The sequence below is a fragment of the Tupaia chinensis genome, unplaced genomic scaffold (assembly GCF_000334495.1).
Source record: "Tupaia chinensis unplaced genomic scaffold, TupChi_1.0 Scaffold146971_1, whole genome shotgun sequence".
NCBI lineage: Eukaryota > Metazoa > Chordata > Mammalia > Scandentia > Tupaiidae > Tupaia > Tupaia belangeri.
In genome coordinates, this window is record NW_006206824.1 from 33,873 (window position 1) to 51,608 (window position 17,736).

At 36.1% G+C, this 17,736-nt stretch overlaps 1 protein-coding gene and 1 pseudogene across 1 annotated transcript in view; one reads left to right on the plus strand and one right to left on the minus strand.

Moving 5' to 3' along the window:
- Positions 1–13,471: 13,471 nt before the first annotated feature.
- Positions 13,472–15,173, plus strand: LOC106733992 (small nuclear ribonucleoprotein E-like; annotated as a pseudogene).
- A 411-nt stretch (positions 15,174–15,584) lies between these two features.
- Positions 15,585–17,736, minus strand: part of LRRK2 (leucine rich repeat kinase 2) — a 186,508-nt gene continuing 184,356 nt past the window's right edge. The window contains 2 exon segments of the mRNA XM_027768596.1: positions 15,585–16,075; positions 16,653–16,724. Of these exon segments, the coding sequence (XP_027624397.1) occupies positions 15,954–16,075; positions 16,653–16,724 (194 nt within the window). The 3' untranslated portion in view covers positions 15,585–15,953.

Consider the following 17,736-nt stretch of genomic DNA (forward strand, 5'->3'; position numbering starts at 1 on the left):
AAATCAAAGAGGTGTAAGACATCTACAAGTAAATCTATGAAAAACTGGAAAAAAAATGTAATAAAAAAATGGAAAGATGCCCCATATTCTTGGATTGTAAGAATCAATATAATTAAAATGTCAGTTCCACTCAAATTAATTTGCATATTCAATGTGATTACAATCCAATTACCTGTTATAGTCTTCCCAGAAATAGAAAAGAAAATTATAAAATCTGTCTAGAATCATAAATGACCCCATATCACCAAGGCAATACTGTCCAAAAAGAGTAAGACAGGAGGCATCTTACTACCTGACTTCAAAATATATTATGGAGCAGTGATAATCAAAACAGCATGATACTGGCACAAAAAAGACACATAGACCAATAGAATAGAATAAAGATTTCAGAAATAAACTACAATTCATATAGCCAATTGATCTTTGACAAAAGGTACAAGACAATGCAGTCAAGGAAAGAAAGTCTTCTCAACAAATGGTACTGGAGAACTGGATATCACTTGCAGAAAAATGAAAGTGGAATCCTACCTCTCACAACTCAAAGTGGATCAAAGTCTTAAACATAAACATAAAGCCTGAAACTATAAAACTACTAGTATAAAATGTAGGGGAAATTCTCAGAGACATTAGAGTAGGCAAAGCTTTCTTTTTTTTTTTTTTTGTAGTGTTCATCAGTATTTATTAAGCATTTTCTTATAAAAGACCTAGGATAAAGGTATTTTTTTTTCTATCTAGTTACATTTGTACATATGTTGACAAAAAATGTATCATACTTTGCATGTCTCACATTTTCTTAAGCTTAAAATATTTTTTCATTTTTTTATTTATTTTTAATTTTTCCACAAACATTTACTTTACATACCAAAAAATTTTAACTCAAACTCCATAATTTTTGACAGTTAATAAACAACTTTCGAAACTTAAAAATATTAAATTTTAAAGAAAATGTTCAAAATATTTCTTATAATTTTGTATAATTTTGTTTGTGACTCTATAACAACAGAAATAGAATGATTTTAAATATTTTTTGAGAAAATATTTACATGTCGACTACTCAAATTGTTGAAAAGCAAATGCCCAGCACACTAGTCACACATACACCTTCTCAATTCAGCCCTGCCCAAGTATTCTGTGATATACCATCTGCTAGCAAAGATCAGTCTTTTTTACTTACTTCAAAGTCTTTCTCGAAATAATCCTCTGATGTGGTTGCCCTTTTGCAGTCTCTACTGATTCCAATGCTGGGCTGGAAAAGTCCAGGTTATTTTGTGTTATAAATTCTTTCATATATCTTCTCTAATCCTTTCTGCCAAGCAGAACTATTTATGGGACCAGGCCATCTTTCTAAGAGCTTCTGTTGGCTTACTTGAGATCCACCTTAGTACCATAGTTTTCAATAACAATGTAGAATGTTAATTTTCAGGATTTAAATGGAAAGATTGGACCACAACAACACTACATATTCAACAGAAGAGAGTTTGAACATAAGACTGAACTGGCGAAATAGTATTTTATGACTTTTGAGTAAAACATTACTGATTTTTTTAACTATGCTTTATTTTCCCAATTTAAACAGTTTACTTTCTTTTGAGTTGTTGATAGGTTCAGCAATATGCTAAAATATTTTTCTTGTTTGTTTCCTTAAATGGAAACAAATTTTTCTTCCTTCCTGACCCCTCTGTAATTGAAAAATATTTGGGCATATTCTTATTTTGTGGCAGAAGGGTTATTTGCATAAGTTCAGTAATGTTTGTTGCATTGATTTAGAGTAGGCAAAGATTTCTTAAAATGACCCCTAAAGCATAGGTAGTAAACCCCAAAATAGACAAGTGGGATTACATCAAGCTAAGAAGCTTCCTTATAGCAAAGGAAACAAGAATTAGAATGAAAAGACAACCCTTGGAATGAGAGAAAATATTTGAAAATTATTCTTCAGACAACGGGTTGGGATCCAGAAACATTGGGAACTCAATCAAGCAGCTTGCCCATTTAAAAATAATAATAATACAATATAAAAAATGAGCCAATAGGGAACCAGCAGTTAGCGTAATAGCTATGTCGCTGGACTCCCATGTAGTCGACCGCGGTTCGCGTCTCGGACCCGGTGGCTTAAATCTCACGCCGGGCGCGTGTGCGTGCATGCCCAAGATCCTGAGAGGAGAATGGAGGAGAAGGGATTGCGGCGTGACCATCCCCCCTGGGGGGTGATTTCTCGCTTTCTGTCTCTATGTCTCTGTCTGTCTGACGACCACACACGCCCTATAGCGAAAACCTCTCCAAAAAAAAATGAGCCAATGGATTGAATAGATAACTCTCCAAAGAAGACTTATAAATGGCCAAAAGGCATTAAAAAAAAAAAAAGTTCAAAGTCCCTTGTCATAAGGTAAATGCAAATTGAAGCTACAATGGGATATCATTTTACCCCAGAATGGATAATGTCAGGACCATGCAGACAACACAAGCTGGTAAAGAGGCTGCCTCCCATGCCTAAGGCAAGGCCTGGGTTGAGAAGAAACTGTGAGCAAGGTTGGCAGTTTACGAGCCTTAACTCTCCATTTTGTTGCTGTACTGTCCAGCACTCAATTTCTCTGCCATGGGCCTTATTGCCATACCCCGGTACCCCATAAAGGCATCCCCAGCCTTACTATAACTTTTACAATAATCCTGAAGGAATGCAGATCCACTAAGGCAGCAGCTGTGAATGGGAATTATTCCCATGAGATTCACCCCACCCTCCTGGAAAATGTCAATAAAGAATGCTGCATTCACTTCTCCTACTGAGGATTACATAGATAAGCATTAGGAAGGTTTAGGTTAAAGCTACTAAATTGGTGAAACGATCTCAGTAGCTGGCAGGGGCTCAGGAACTCATCCACAAGGTGCTGTTACCCCAAAGACCATGAGCCACCTTTAATCTCAGGACAAGGGAAGATTGCCATTCCACACGCCACAGCCATTGTATAGAGCAGCATGTAGAGGGTCCCAAGTACACAGTAACCTTTAGGTCAGTCATTAAGCTGCTCACAAGACCACATTCCTTTCCCATGTAGACATTAGACTCACCCTCTTGGCTGTGGATTACCCCAGAGATAACATAGGTATTCCACTTTAGTATATATTAACCTTGTCTTTACTTAACCAGACAGGATTTATTTCTAGGCCCTTGTAACCAGCAATCTGCTGCCACCGTAGCCTGAGGCTGAAGTTCTCAAGCCGATCTGGGACTGAAGTTATCAAGCTGGCCTGGGACTGAGGTTATTAAGATTCCTGGGAGCCCTCTCATCCGAAAGACCCTTCCCAGTAATCAAAATCTAAGGAGAGAATGCACCAGGTGAATGGACTTCCTCATTCTAAGAATTATGATTGTATATACCTAAACAAAACAGACGTCATGTTTTATGATTATCGTTTCTATATTTTGAATGCTTTACCTTTTGGAGTAAAATCTTTCCCTTAATTCCCCTCACCCATCCTACTCCTGTAAAACTCCTTCAATAATAAATACGTATGTCTCCTGGCCATCAGGGCTGCAGTCTTGAGCTTACTGTGGCTGTAGCCAGCTGAGAACATGCTAAAGGGCATGAGGTCTCAGTCTGATTTTGTTCACCTGTGTCGCCTTCCTGTGTACCCACCCCGGCTGAAGCAGGGCTTCTGGCAAGATAGGATCAAAAAAATTAAGAATGACAAGTGCTGGTTAGGCTGTGGTGAAAGGGAAACCTTCTTACACTATTGTCGGGAATGTAAATTAGTATATCCTCTGTGGAAAACAATATGGAGTTTCCTCAAAAGCCTACAAATAGAACTACCATGTAACTCAGTAACCCCACTTCTTAGTATTTACACAAAGGATAAGAAAACACTCAGTTGGAAAGACACTTGTGAAAACACATCCATGCTTATTGAAGCATTATTCACAATTGCTAAAACATGGAACCAACGAAAGTGTCCAAAACCTGGTAACTGGGTTGAAAAACTGTGGCACATATATACTATAGAATATTACTCAGCTATTAAAAAATGAGATCCTATTGTTTTATTCAAAGTGGAAGAATAAAGAAGACTTAATGTTAAGTAAAATAAGTCAGACTTTGAAAGATGTACACTGCATACCCCCACTCAATGTATACCAAATAGCTGCACTCTATGGCAGAAATTCAGAGATCTGAAGATATAATAGTAGAGAGGATAAGTGTAGATACTACAGACTATAAAGGAGTAGAGTGGATATTAGAGGGTAAGTCGTAGAAGGTGAGTATGAGGTGCAAAGGGAAGAAACATTGATTATTAAACTAAAATTTAAAATTAATCTGAAAATTTTAAAAAGAGAGAAAATTAGAACATGGATAAGCACAGAGAGATGATATGAAGATATAGGCAGAAGACAGCTACAAGCCAATGAGAAAAGCCAAGAACAGTTAATCCCTCACAGTCAGCAGAAGGAACCAACCGCCAAACCCTTGAACTCAGACTTTTAGTATGTAGAACTTTGAGAAAATAAATTTCTGCCATTTAAATCCTTCAGTCTGTGATTATGGCAGCCTTGGCAAGCTAATACAGATGGCCTCTCACTTAATGAGTTACAAATCTACCTCTGATTCCACAATCTCTCATGAGTTTTAGATCAGCATTCACAATAGCCTATTAAAAATTTCCATCTGTATACCTCTGAGAAACTTATATAAATATGTCCAACATTAAATAATCATTTGCACCAAACTTGTTAATATAATATAATCTGAGTATATCTCAGTTATCAATAATTCAAGCTTAATGTTTTAGAATTGGGATCCAGTGCCTTAAGGCACATGACTGATTCAAATCCTGGACACAGCATCTTGAAAAACATACCAGGTGCATGGACATGTGTGCTCAAAATCCTGAGAAGAGAAAAGAGGACAAGGGATTATGCATAGTCATCCTCCATGGGTGCGTGGGGGTGGGGGTGGGGGGGTGATTGCTCATTTTCCCACTTGCTCTGTCTATCTCTGTCTCTCTCCAGCAAGCACACATGCCCGATGACAAAAAGGTTAATAAAAAAATTTTTTTCAGCACAATCTTGCATGTATACTCTCAATTATAATAGTAAAACCAAGTTTTACTGTTAGAAGGGGCCAGTAGGTGGCATGGTAGTAAGCCATTTTACCCTCACATGGCTGACCATGGTTTGAGTCCCAAACCCAGTGACCTGAAAATCATGCCAGACATGTGTTCGTGCTTCCCCAAAATCCCAGGAGGAGAACTGAGGAAAAGGGATTGCAGTGTGGCTATCCCCTTGGGGGCAAATTCTCAGTTTTTCCCTCACTGTCTCTGCCTTTCTCTCTCTCTGGTGAATGCATATGCTCTATGACAAAAAAAATCTTAAAAGAGAGAAAGATAAAGAAATGGAAAGGAAGGAAAGAAAAGGAAAACAAGGAATACTGCAGTAGCATTAACTGGAAAAAATGGCTTATTTTATTATCCAATTTCATTGTCATTTTCATTACTACTTATACCTATTAAACTATATGCCCTAACAGTTGGCAGGTTGGGGAAAATAAAAAATTAAAATGGAAAAAGGCTAGATGGCAGTGCAGTGTAAAACATGACGCTCTGCCTGGCTGACCCACATGGGAAGGTCTAAGTTCACATCCAGCGTCTTCCCTGAGAATGTTAGACATGAATACCTCCATTATCTGGCCAAAGCTGAGGATGGATTGAGCATGACACACATTGTTGGAAGCATCCCTCTCTTTCTGTCTCTGTCTTTCTTGCTCATGGAAGAAAGAAAAAACATAGGAAAAAAACCTAAAACTGGAGAGATTCAAAATTACAAAAATTAGGGACCAGCAGATAGCATAATGGTTACTGGACTCCCACATAGTCAACTGTGGTTAAAATTCCAGCCCCAGCAGCTTAAAACTCATGCTGGGCATGTGTGTGTGCATGTCCAAGATCCTGAGAAGAGAATGGAGAAGAAGGGAGTGTGGCATTGCCATCCTCCCTAGAGGTGATTTCTCACTTTTTGTCTCTCTCTTTCTCTTGTACCACATAGTAAAAACCTCTCTTAAAAAAAAATACAAAAATTTAAGAGTTGTTTTACTAAATATTTTCAGGACTTTTTACTTCACTCAATGAAGGTAAATTAATGTATTTCATTTTTAAATTAAGAACTATACATGAATATACATAAAACATAAATGGATAATTAAACATTTTAATATGTAACAAATACCCAGCTAATCACTAATTCAAGAAATTAATCATTTTCTAATATCCCAGTATCCCCCCACCTGTCTCTTTTTCAATCATAATTTCTTCCCCTTCTTACAAAGATAACCATTTTGATGTTTATAATAATTCTTACCTGTTTTACATTTTTACCACCTATCTGTACATTCTTACACAATATACTTCAGTTTTGATTTTCAATTCTATTTAAAAGGAAGTATACTATGTAGACTCTGTATTTTTGCTTCTTTCACCAGCATTGTGTTTGTGTGAGTTCTGTATTGTCACCTTTGTGTGTCAGTGTGGCAATGTCCTTTAATTAATCCTGACTTGGAGTCTCATGCTTCTAGCATGTACAATATTTTATTTGGGAGATTCGATAAATGTATATTTCTTTAGAGATGACATAGATTTTCTTCCTCCAGGAACCTAAACACTACTGATTAATCTACTTTGGATAAGCAATCTCCTGCTGTGTTTTGGAAACATCTGTGTTACAAATTTGGTTTGGAAACCTTTGTTGACTTCAGAGTTACAATGGCTCAGATGCCTTTATCTTCACCTTGCTATGCTCAACATGATAACACTTTTACTTTGGGCAGAGATGGGGAAAACTGTAAAAGTGTCTTATAAGTGGGATGGTTCCTATGATTATTCTAATAGTATATTTTAGTTTCTAGCTTTGAAGAGTGAATCTTTCATTCTTTTCCCCATGTTGGGTAGGTTTTTAGTTGTTTTCTGTTACATGTACACCCTAAGTCCTTGGAAATCTTATACAAATTTCACCAAAATCAACAAATGTGTTCCAAGACGTTGACTATTTACATTTTAGCTTTCTACTGTAGTTTAAGTTCAGTGCCACCTAGAGCAGAAGGACTCATTGTCTCCAGCTGCTGAGATTTTCAGCTTGTCTTCGAGTCCTCTCCTAGATACCTGTGCTGAAAGTGTTGCCATGCCCAAAGTCACCCTGCCTTCTTCAGACTTCCCACGTCCGACTGGTGTACATAGGTTAAGGCCTGGACCTCTTACCCTACCTTGGGACAACTCTAAAGGATTATGGCAGCCTCGAAGTTCTCCACAAGGTTATCAGTAACTCACCTACCTCACCCTCTACCACATCTTCCTTTCTTTCCCCCAGCCAGTACAGATAGAGAGCACTCTATAACACGCTTCCTGTACACTGATAGCTATGTCAGTGCCTGCTTACTCTTAATCCAGCCTGTGACTTTTCTTTCCATTGATTTTTATCTTACTTGCATTCTTGTTAAACGATATACTTGTTATTTTAGCCCTTTAAAATTAATGGAATTTGGACCAGCTAGGTGGTGTGGTGGTTTGAGTCCTAGCCCTAGCACCTGGAAAACTCTGCCAGGCATGTGTGCATTCAAAATCCCAGGAGGATAATGGAGAAGAAGGGACTGGGGTATGGCCATCCTACCTGGGGAGTAATTTCACTCCTCCCTCTCTGGAGCACACCTGCCCTATAGCAAATTAAAATCAACAGAAACTTCATTCATGGTTCAATTTATGGTCATTTTTTATGAATATACTTTATTTGGCTGAAAAACACATACATATATGGGAAAGTTATAAAATGCTCTTTTTATGTTCATCATATCAAAATTGTTTATTATGGTGTTAAAACTCTGTCCTCATTCATTAGTTCTTCTTTTGTGTAATTGATCTCTCATTGAGAGATGGCTATTAAAATCTCTGGTATGTCTAATCATTCTTTGTATTTTTATACTTTATGTATTTTGAAAACAAATGATTATATAAATTTAAGTGCATATTGTGCATATAAATTTAAAATAGATACATGTCCATTAGAAAATTAAAAATTATGCTTTTATCAAGTGATCATCTTTAGTTCTGGTAATGGTCTTTGCCTTAAAGTCTATTTTGTCTGATAGAGATCTTCAGGGTGCATATTTTGATAAAAATTAGGCATGCATCTCAAAATTTTTTGCATCAAAATATATTTACACTTTTTATTTTTTCACAATGTTTTAATGTCCCCTCCAATGGTTGCTCTAATTTCATTTTGTTTTTCATGTGTGTATCTGTACTTCTATTATTTTATTTGTAAGATTTATGTATTCTTAAATTTTAGATACATTTCTTATAGCAAGTATGTAGTTGGATTTTTTTATTGCCAGAGGATGCATATGCTCACCAGAAAGAGAGCAAGAGGAAGGAAGCACTCCTCAATGGAGCATGGGCAAACCACAATCCCTTTTCTTTTATTTCTCTATCCTGTCAAGATGTGCGACATGAACACACATGCCAGAGTGTGTGTTGTTTTGCTTTGTTTTGTTTTGGAGAATTTTTTGCTATAGGGCACATGCACTTGCCAGAAAGACAGAGAGAGACAGAGAGACAGAAAGACAGAAAGCAAGAAATCACCCCCCAAGGGAGATGTCTACTCTGCAAACCCTTCTCCTCCATTCTCTTCTTGGGCACACACGCACACGTGCCCAGCATGAGTTAAAACCCCCAGGTCCAGGACTCGAACTGTGATCGACTACATGGGAGTCCAGCGACATAGCCATTACACCAACTGCTGGTCCCCATGCCAGAGTGTTTTTAGGCTGATAGGTCCAGAAAGCATATAAAATTTCTTTTAGACTTGGAGATAAGGAGGCTCTGAAGAATATACTCCTCACCACTGCATGTAAGTTGTATTTTTATACTTTTCTACCCATGAGGACATAGATACAAAGAGAGATTGAGCAGCAGACCCACCATAAGAGGTGGGGGCAGACCCAGGATCCCAGAGCCCATGTTCCACACTGCTGCAGTTTCTTTCACTCTGACACACACACACACACACACACACACACACACACATACATACACATACACACATTAATCCTTTTGCCTGTGGAGACTTATAAAGGAGAATTTTCTACAAATTTTTGATACTCAGGATTCCAACTAGTGATTAAAAATGTACACTTAATATTTGTTTACATTGTCCATATAATGTGCTGTAAAAACCTCCTTCAGTGTTCAAATTATGTCATTTCCTTTCTTTGTATTTTCCTTTTACTTTTCTACTTTGAAAGCATAAAATTTATGTGAAAGAAGAATTAATGTATAGGCCAAATTATATAATAGCATTTAAAATATAAATAACTCCTTGGAAACCATTTTCTTTAATGTGAAGTCAATAATCCAAAAGGAAGAGTTTAAACATAAAATGTCAATAGTGAATGGATGAAGGGCAGCTTTTTTCTGTATCTGACACATACTAGTTGCCTTTATAGAACACCAAAGGATATAAAATAATTGAGAGCATTTCTTGAAAATGTGATTGAGTTGACTTAAAAGCTTAACATAAGGTTCATTTAGGGCATAACTACAATAACTACATATTGCTACCACTTGTGTTTACTTTTGAAATAAATATGTCAATGAAGACGTTCTACTGTATATGGCTAAAGCATATATTTATCTTTATATATTTATAGAAAGCTAAAGACACTCCAAGCTTTACTCAAGTACAGACACATGAAACTGAAATGATCTCACTTATTTTATAATTTCCTACTACAAGAAAGGCAAAACTGTCCAACCATGATCAGAAATGTGTAGAAGGTTCTGAATGTGAAATGTAATTCCCATACATAATGTGCCACAGATGTCGTGCTAGTCAATTAACATAGCTCAGATACAGTAGATATGAAACAGATAAATAGCAAAACCTCATGTTGTAGGAAGGGAAGCGTGGGCAGGGGAGCAGGGGTAAGGAGAGATTGATCATACCGTATGTGAATTATATAGAAAGATAATTCTATGCTAAGACAAAATTTCACCTCTGACCTTTCAACACAATGTTGCTCTCTTATGCCTTCCTAACCCCCTCAACAACAAAAAAGTCAGAGCAATTACACTCCCCTTCTGCTACACAAAACCTCAGTCTGCTCACTTTCTAAATGTACTAGCTGAAAATTGGCAGCTGTAGGCAATTCACTGGAGCAGAAAAAATTATTAAATGTTATCAGTCGCATGAATCTTCATCCAGCAAATTAAGCATGTCCGCAGTTAATACCTCCGATAGTGTTACACTGTGTTTATTTCAGTAATTGCAGACCAAATAACTGATAAATCTTTGCAACTACCATTTTCATTTTGATATAAGGAAATCCTTGCTGTTGCATGCAATTTAGATGAGGGTAGTACAGAAAAGTGGATTAGGGAGTAACGGTGGCATCAGACAAGAAGGCAGTGATATGGACATGATGAGGGCATAGATTGTTTTTCTACCTAGTCTGGCTACGAGTTTCACTGAAGAATAAAAATATAATTAGAGTCAATACCTTGCTAGTAGCTTCTTTTCCGACTCAAAGTTATTTGGCAGATTAGATCAAAGGCTACTGGCACCTGGGTTTATCATGAGTTTGTTTGCAGAAGCAGCTTAGAGATCCATGATATTTACAATAGTAATGTACAATTTCCTAGAGAAATATGCTTTTAGTGAACTGAGATGTAGGATGGAGTCCTTATGGGATGGCCCTTGGATGTGTCTTGCCTGGGAATTAACTGCATACTTTCATATGCATTTAGCTCATTTTATCCCTTCCTCTAGAGGTGAGTATACTACTCTTGTCATTTCACAGATAAGAAAAACAGTTTCTTTGGCTATTTGGGCAACTGACGTGTGTTCACTGAGCTAATAAAACACTAAATTTATACTGAAGTCTGACATTTAGACCAAAGTCCTTGTAATTCATAACTTTTTCTTGTTTTTTAAACTTTGTTTTTTAAAAGTAACTGTGAATAGAATTATACTAGATTACCTTTTTATGAGATACAGCTTTTCAAAATTTTATCATGATAGAAAATGCTTTCAGTTAGTTATTTGAGCTTCAGTTTATAACAAAATAGAGACAATCTCTTGTCATACACATACAAGGAGGCATCAAACTCTTCATGGAAAACATGTATTACAACATAAAAAACTATGTATGGATTTAAAAAAATACTTTCCAACAAAATAAACTGATAGTTGATTCCATGTTTCCACAGACTTTTTCAAATGCCCTCATGAATTCATAATTTCTTTCATGATTTCCTAACCTGAGATAAACTTGGCATTTGAAACATCTCTAGCCATTTCATCCTAACACCTCCCCAGAAATCTTATTATAATCTGTCATTTCCTAAGGAAATGCTCTCTCTATATGACTATATATTTTTTCTTGCAACTTTACTTACATTTCTCTTGTATGAGTATATACTAGGCGTACCCTCCAAAGGAATGGCGAGTTGTGACAAATTTGCTATTTGTCAGGGTACACTTAAAATAAGTACATGATCCCTTGATACCACATGTGTGATCATTTGCTTAGAAAGCTTATCTCAATCTAGAGATGGTTGAATATCTATTTAACTGGAAGTCTCTGCTTATTAGTCATTTTGTTGTGGTTGTTATTCATATTTTTTATTATTTTTTTAGCTTCCAGATCCTCCTCTCTCTGACCAGGTATTCTAACTTCCCATAATACTTGCTAACAGAGTATTTATCATGGCATTTTGTATTTCCAAAAGTAAATGATAATAATTCTTGGGACCAGCATTTAGCATAATGGCTATGTCGCTGAACTCCCATGTAGTCAACCGCAGTTTGAATCCCGGACCTGGTGACTTAAACTCATGCCGGGTGCATGTGCGTGCGTGCCCAAGATCCCGAGAGGAGAACGGAGGAGAAGGGATTGCGGTGTGGCCATCCCCCCTTGTGTGTGGGGGGGTGATTTCTCACTTTGTCTCTCTGTCTTTCTGGCGAGCACACGCGACCTGTAGCCAAAACCTCTCCAAAAAAAAAAAAAAAAAAAAGCAAATGATAACAACTCTTTGGTGGTGTTGAGCTGGGTAAATGTGGTGAGGCCCAGGTCAGAGTGATGCAGGTCAGGGACTCCATGAAGTCTAGTTTTTCAACCCAGACTGCCTGGGACACAGGTTCTCATGGAGCCCAAGCAGCAACCCCAAGAGTGGATGTGATAACTCACTGCTTCCCCTTTCCTATTTGAGCCTGAAAACCTTCCGAGCAGAGGCTTCCCAGGTGAGGTTGGAAAAGAAGGAGAAGGGAAGCACCATACATCGGGAGAAGCAGACCACCTCTGATGAGCCAGAGTGTACTCAGAGGCCTTTGGAAAAGAAAGATGCTAGGAACATTCAGATGTCCTGACAGATGAGAAAGAATCAAATGCATACCTTTTTTTCCTAAGACAGGATATTGCTTTCAAGATCCTCTTGGCTCCATCTTCCAAGAGGCACACACTACCACACCCAGCTGTTTTTCATCAGGGCTTGCTACATTGTTCAGGCCAGCCTTATGCCTGTAATCCTCCTGCATCAGTTCACCTGAGTTGCTCAGATTCCAGGTGCAGGCCACTGTCCCTGCCTATGTACTTTTAAGCAGCTGGATTCCGACACAAAGGTACCCTGGTTGAAAAACTGACAAGAAAGGAGGATGAGGATTTCAATTTTACTGCATTGCTGAGGAGTCTGCAAAAACATTTGGTTTTCCAAGATAGGTGTTCAGTTACCTAAGGTGATGGATTATATAAAAAAGCAAAGTGCTGGCCCAGCCAGTGGCTTGATGGTTAAGGCAGTTGGAAGGTGCAGTTCAAGTCCTGGACCCAATGGCTTGGAGGACAAGCCCAAAAGTCTGAGAGAGAAAGTGGAGGAGAGCGGACTGAGGCACAGTCATTGTCCCTAGGAGATGATGTCTCACTTTTCCTTTCTCTCTCTCTGTCTTTAGCAAGTGCATATGCCCTATAGCAAGACTAAAAACAAAAACACACACAAAAAACAAAAGGCCAAAGGTTTTAGATTTTCTCTCTCCTCAATTTCTCAAGGTATGTTCACATTTAATTGAGGAAAGTTTACAACTGCTTTTGTTACTTCTGCTGTTTCAATACATTCCAGTGTTCTGATGAAAAATAAGTTATATTTTAGTCAAAATAGTTCACATAATCAATAGTGTTTGTCAGAATTAGAGTCAGATATTCCTTTTTTTAATTTCAAAACTTCCCCCAAGCAGTATTTTATGTTAAGATAAAAATGTTTATGTTTTTCTAATGATTACCAACTTATTTTAGGGCTCTCCTCAAGAAAAACTTAAATGACCAAGTTCACTTTTTATATATAAGTTGTTCTAAAGTCACATATATATTTTTTTTCTTTTAGTACTCAAGACTGAACAATTTTACTTACAGAAAATGTTTATAAAAATTTTAAAATAGATATATCATGCCTATCAGATTTTACCCTAGATCCTGGAAACTAATTGCATTATAGATAACTGAATTTAAATATCCCACAAACCCTAAAGAAAAACATTTCTGTTAATTTCTTCTTATAGTTGAATGTTTCATATACAGATTAAAACAGTTTCATAAGAGATAGATAACAGACCTGTATGTAAAATGTAAAACAGTATCATCAAATTTTAGCATTCTTAAACATGCTTTAAAGATGTTTATTATTCCATTAAATTCAATGTTCATTTACATATGTTTCCATAATTGTCTTTGGTTAAAAAAAATCCATATACATACATAGTAGCAGCGGGAGAGAGCACAGGAACAAGCAGTTCCATCATGTATGAATTATTTTATTACATCACAAATTCAACCATAGATCCCTTTGAGAATGGGAAATTTTTCAAGGTTAAGTATTTGTTTACCTTTAATGTAAATAAATTTAAAGTCTTCATATAATAAAGGAGCAGTCAGCTCTGAGAATATAAAATAAACTAGGTGTTTTATCACAGGGAATTGTCTGAAATGATAAAAACTTTTGATAAATCTATTGACCTTGGCTGATATTTATAATTTCAGACAATTCACTATGATAAAACAATTAGTTTATTTTATAATGTCAGAGCTGACTGCTATTGTATTATATGAAGACCTCCTTAAGCAGAAATGACATGCAGATTATCGCTAAGGTACTTGGCCTTGATATTGCTAATGTGGCAAGATACTTAAACAATTTAGGTATAATTTAGAAGAGTGGAGCTCCTGCTTCAGCAAACCAAAGAGTGTTACATATTTGGTTTTGGTGGAAGCTGAGGAATCTTTAATGCAATAGGATTTCTGTCTAATAGATGTAGAATGTGCATCACCAATTTAGGGAAAAGATGACTAGAAGCCTTAGAGCAAAGCAAATTTTAAAAAGTGGCCTAATTTACTACTGAGAATCAAAACAAAAACATTTAGAAAGTCATTTGAAAAACTAAACATTGTGGCTTTCTGAGGCACCATGCGGGTTGGTGTGGCCTTTGTGAGATTCCACCATGGCGTACCAGGCCAGGACCAGAAAGTGCAGAAGGTGATGGGGCAGCCCATCAACCTCATCTTCAGATACTTGCAAAATAGATCCCGGATTCAGGTGTGGCTCTAAGAGCAAGTAAATATGAGGATAGAAACCCGTATCGTTGGTTTGGATGAGTGTATGAACCTTGTATTAGATGATGCAAAGGAGATTCATTCTAAAACAAAGTCAAGAAAACAACTGGGTCGGATCACATTAAAAGGAGATACTGTAATTCTGCTACAAAGTGTCTCCAACTAGAAATGATAAAGTAAGAACTTGCTGAGAAAACAGCAGTTTGTTCCCTTTGTGGAGAGTATAGTTCTAAAAATTTGCTCATATTGTTTTGATTACCCTTATGCTATTACTAATTGGCAATAAATGCTGTGGGGTTGTTTTTATTTAAAAAAAGAAAAACTAAACATTGTGTTTATATCAATGATAAAATTTCAGGGTGTCCACATTCAAAAACTGTGTTGAAAAATAGGAAGAGAATGATTGTGCCTTTCCTAGATAGGAAGACTTCGATAATATGCCTTCTTTTTCCAAAAAAGCCAGTAGTTTCAAAAGAATTATTATTTTATTTATTTTTTTATTTTTTAAGAGAGATTTTGGCTATAGGGCCCATATACTCATCACAGAGAGAGAGAGAGAGACAGAGATACAGAGAGACAGAGAAACAAAAAGTGAAAAATCACCTACCCGGGGTATGGCCATGCCACAATCCCTTCTTCTTCATTCTTTCAGGATTTGGGGCATGCAGGACTTGAACCACAATCAGCCATGTGGGAGTTCAACAACATAACCACTATGCCATCTGCTGGTCCCAGAATTATTTTTTAGATAGAATGATGTTATATGAGATGCACTATTTGCATCAACAGTAAAAGCTCATGAACCATCAAAGAGCAAATTTGTTCAACTAGTACTTACATGGATAGATCATAGTGCACTTAAAAGCAATATTTGAAGGAATATATTACATGGGAAAATGTCTTAGTATATTTATTCTATCTTGCAGAATCTCTAGAAAGTAAGCAAGCAATAGTCTTGCCTTAAGCACAAAATATAAAATAAAGTTTACCTTTATTAAGGACAGCAAAACAAAAAGCAATTCACTTTGTAAATTTTTTGAGTATTGAAATAATGTACTTTATAGATTTATTTTCATTAATTAATACACAAAAATAATTAGCATATATAGGAAATATATTTTAAATAGTCCTTTAAAACATACTTTCACTGGTTGATATTTTTACATATATTTAAATTAAAAAATAAAACATATAAACATTCTCTCATATATATACATGAGTTATTTCAAAGAGTGGAAGCACCCTTTGGAATGTAAACATTTTTAAAGAATATTTACAAGGGATGAGAATAATTTTTCCAACCAAAGACAAAGATTTCTGACAGCATTCTTATTCAACAGATGTTTTTCTCATTTTTTCAGCTAATTCTGTTCTCACTTCAATGTGTTTTTCTAAATTTTGCACTTCATGCGGAAGATTGATGTCCCAAACAGACAGGCAAGATTAGAACTCTAGAAAAAGAGAAAAAATGAAATGGTGTTTCAAAAACCCACAATAAAACTTCTTAATTTTATATCAACTTTGTCAACTTATATTTAGCTGACTTGGACAAATGCATATATAAATCCAGCTATAAATAACATACTAAATTATTGTCATTTAAAACAAACTATACCTGGGAAATGTTTATTACACATTATAGAAACTAACTACAAAATATCAAGAAGTGTGGAATTTCATTTACCAATCATTTCATTTTTTGACCGCTTTTGCAGCAGTGTTCAAAATTAGTCCTTATCTGTATATAAGTAAGTTATCAGGAAAAATATTCATATTTACTTTAAATCTGAAGAGCTCTCATTATACTGACTGATAGTTCTATCTATTATGAAGAAATATTTAACACTCCAAAATCACTGAAACCTAATTTTAAAAATTTATGTCTAAATATTTACACGGATAAGAGACTATCAATTGCTATCTGTACTAGATTATACATTATATTTGCTATAAATTATAAAACACATAATAGGTTATCAAGTGCATGTCACTGAACTGCTTGGAATTCAGTATCCTATTAACTGTTACCTTTTTGGTGCTGTGTACCTTCAGTACTTTTCTGGGTGTACCCCAAAACCAGCATGACGTTTTTAAGGCTTCCTTTACCAAAACAAGATAGAGACATCTATTAAAAAATATAATAAACTCAACTGAAAAGAGTAAAGTTCATATTTTAAGATATTAATAACCAAAAACTGAATTTACAATTCTATTTTTTAGGAGACACTTCAATTACATTGAATAGGAAAAAAAAAAAATAATAACACTCTCCAAGATGACCAGCATGGTATTTAAAGTAAGAAAATATATGATCTACTCCTTCCTCTAATTCTTAATTATGTGAATCTGAGAAAATGGCTTGACATTTCTATAAAAAAAAGGTTTAATACTTAGACATTACTCACTCTCCCAAGTTATAATATAAAATGAGATAATGTGTGTGCAAGAGCTTGGACAGAGAGTTGGATAGATGTTCATATTAAAAGTCAGCCAGATTATTATATATTCTTCTCTAATTCATTTGACAAATATTCATCTGAAACCTTTCATGTACTAGGTATTAGGCTAGGTCCAGGGAATAAAGGATGAAGAAAAACATGCAGACACAACCCACATGCAGTTTATACTCTTGAGAAGAACTGACATTTATATCCAAAAATCATGATTATGATCAATGTTATGCAAAAGAGGTCTTAGACGCACCAAAAGGGAGAATCGTAATCTAGTCACTGTTGCTGGCTCTGAAGTCTGACACATCAACTACTCTTTCAAGAGTATGGGTTACCTAAGCAAGAATGTTAACTCAGCAAAGAAACAACACGTGCAAACCCCTAAGGCAAGAGACGTGGTTAAGGCACTGGACTCTCACATGGCAGACCACAATTCAAGCCTGAACCCAGCTGCTTCAAACTCACACAGAGCACATGTGCATGCGTGCCCAAAATCCCAAGAGGAGAATGGAGGAAAAGGGATTGCAGCATGGTCATTCCCCCTAAAGGGTAATTTCTCACTTTCCCTCTCTCTGTTTCTCTCTGGTGAGTGCACATGCCCTATGGAAAAAAATCTAAAAAAAAAAAAAAAAAAAAAAAGGGATTTTATGCCCACCTTGAAT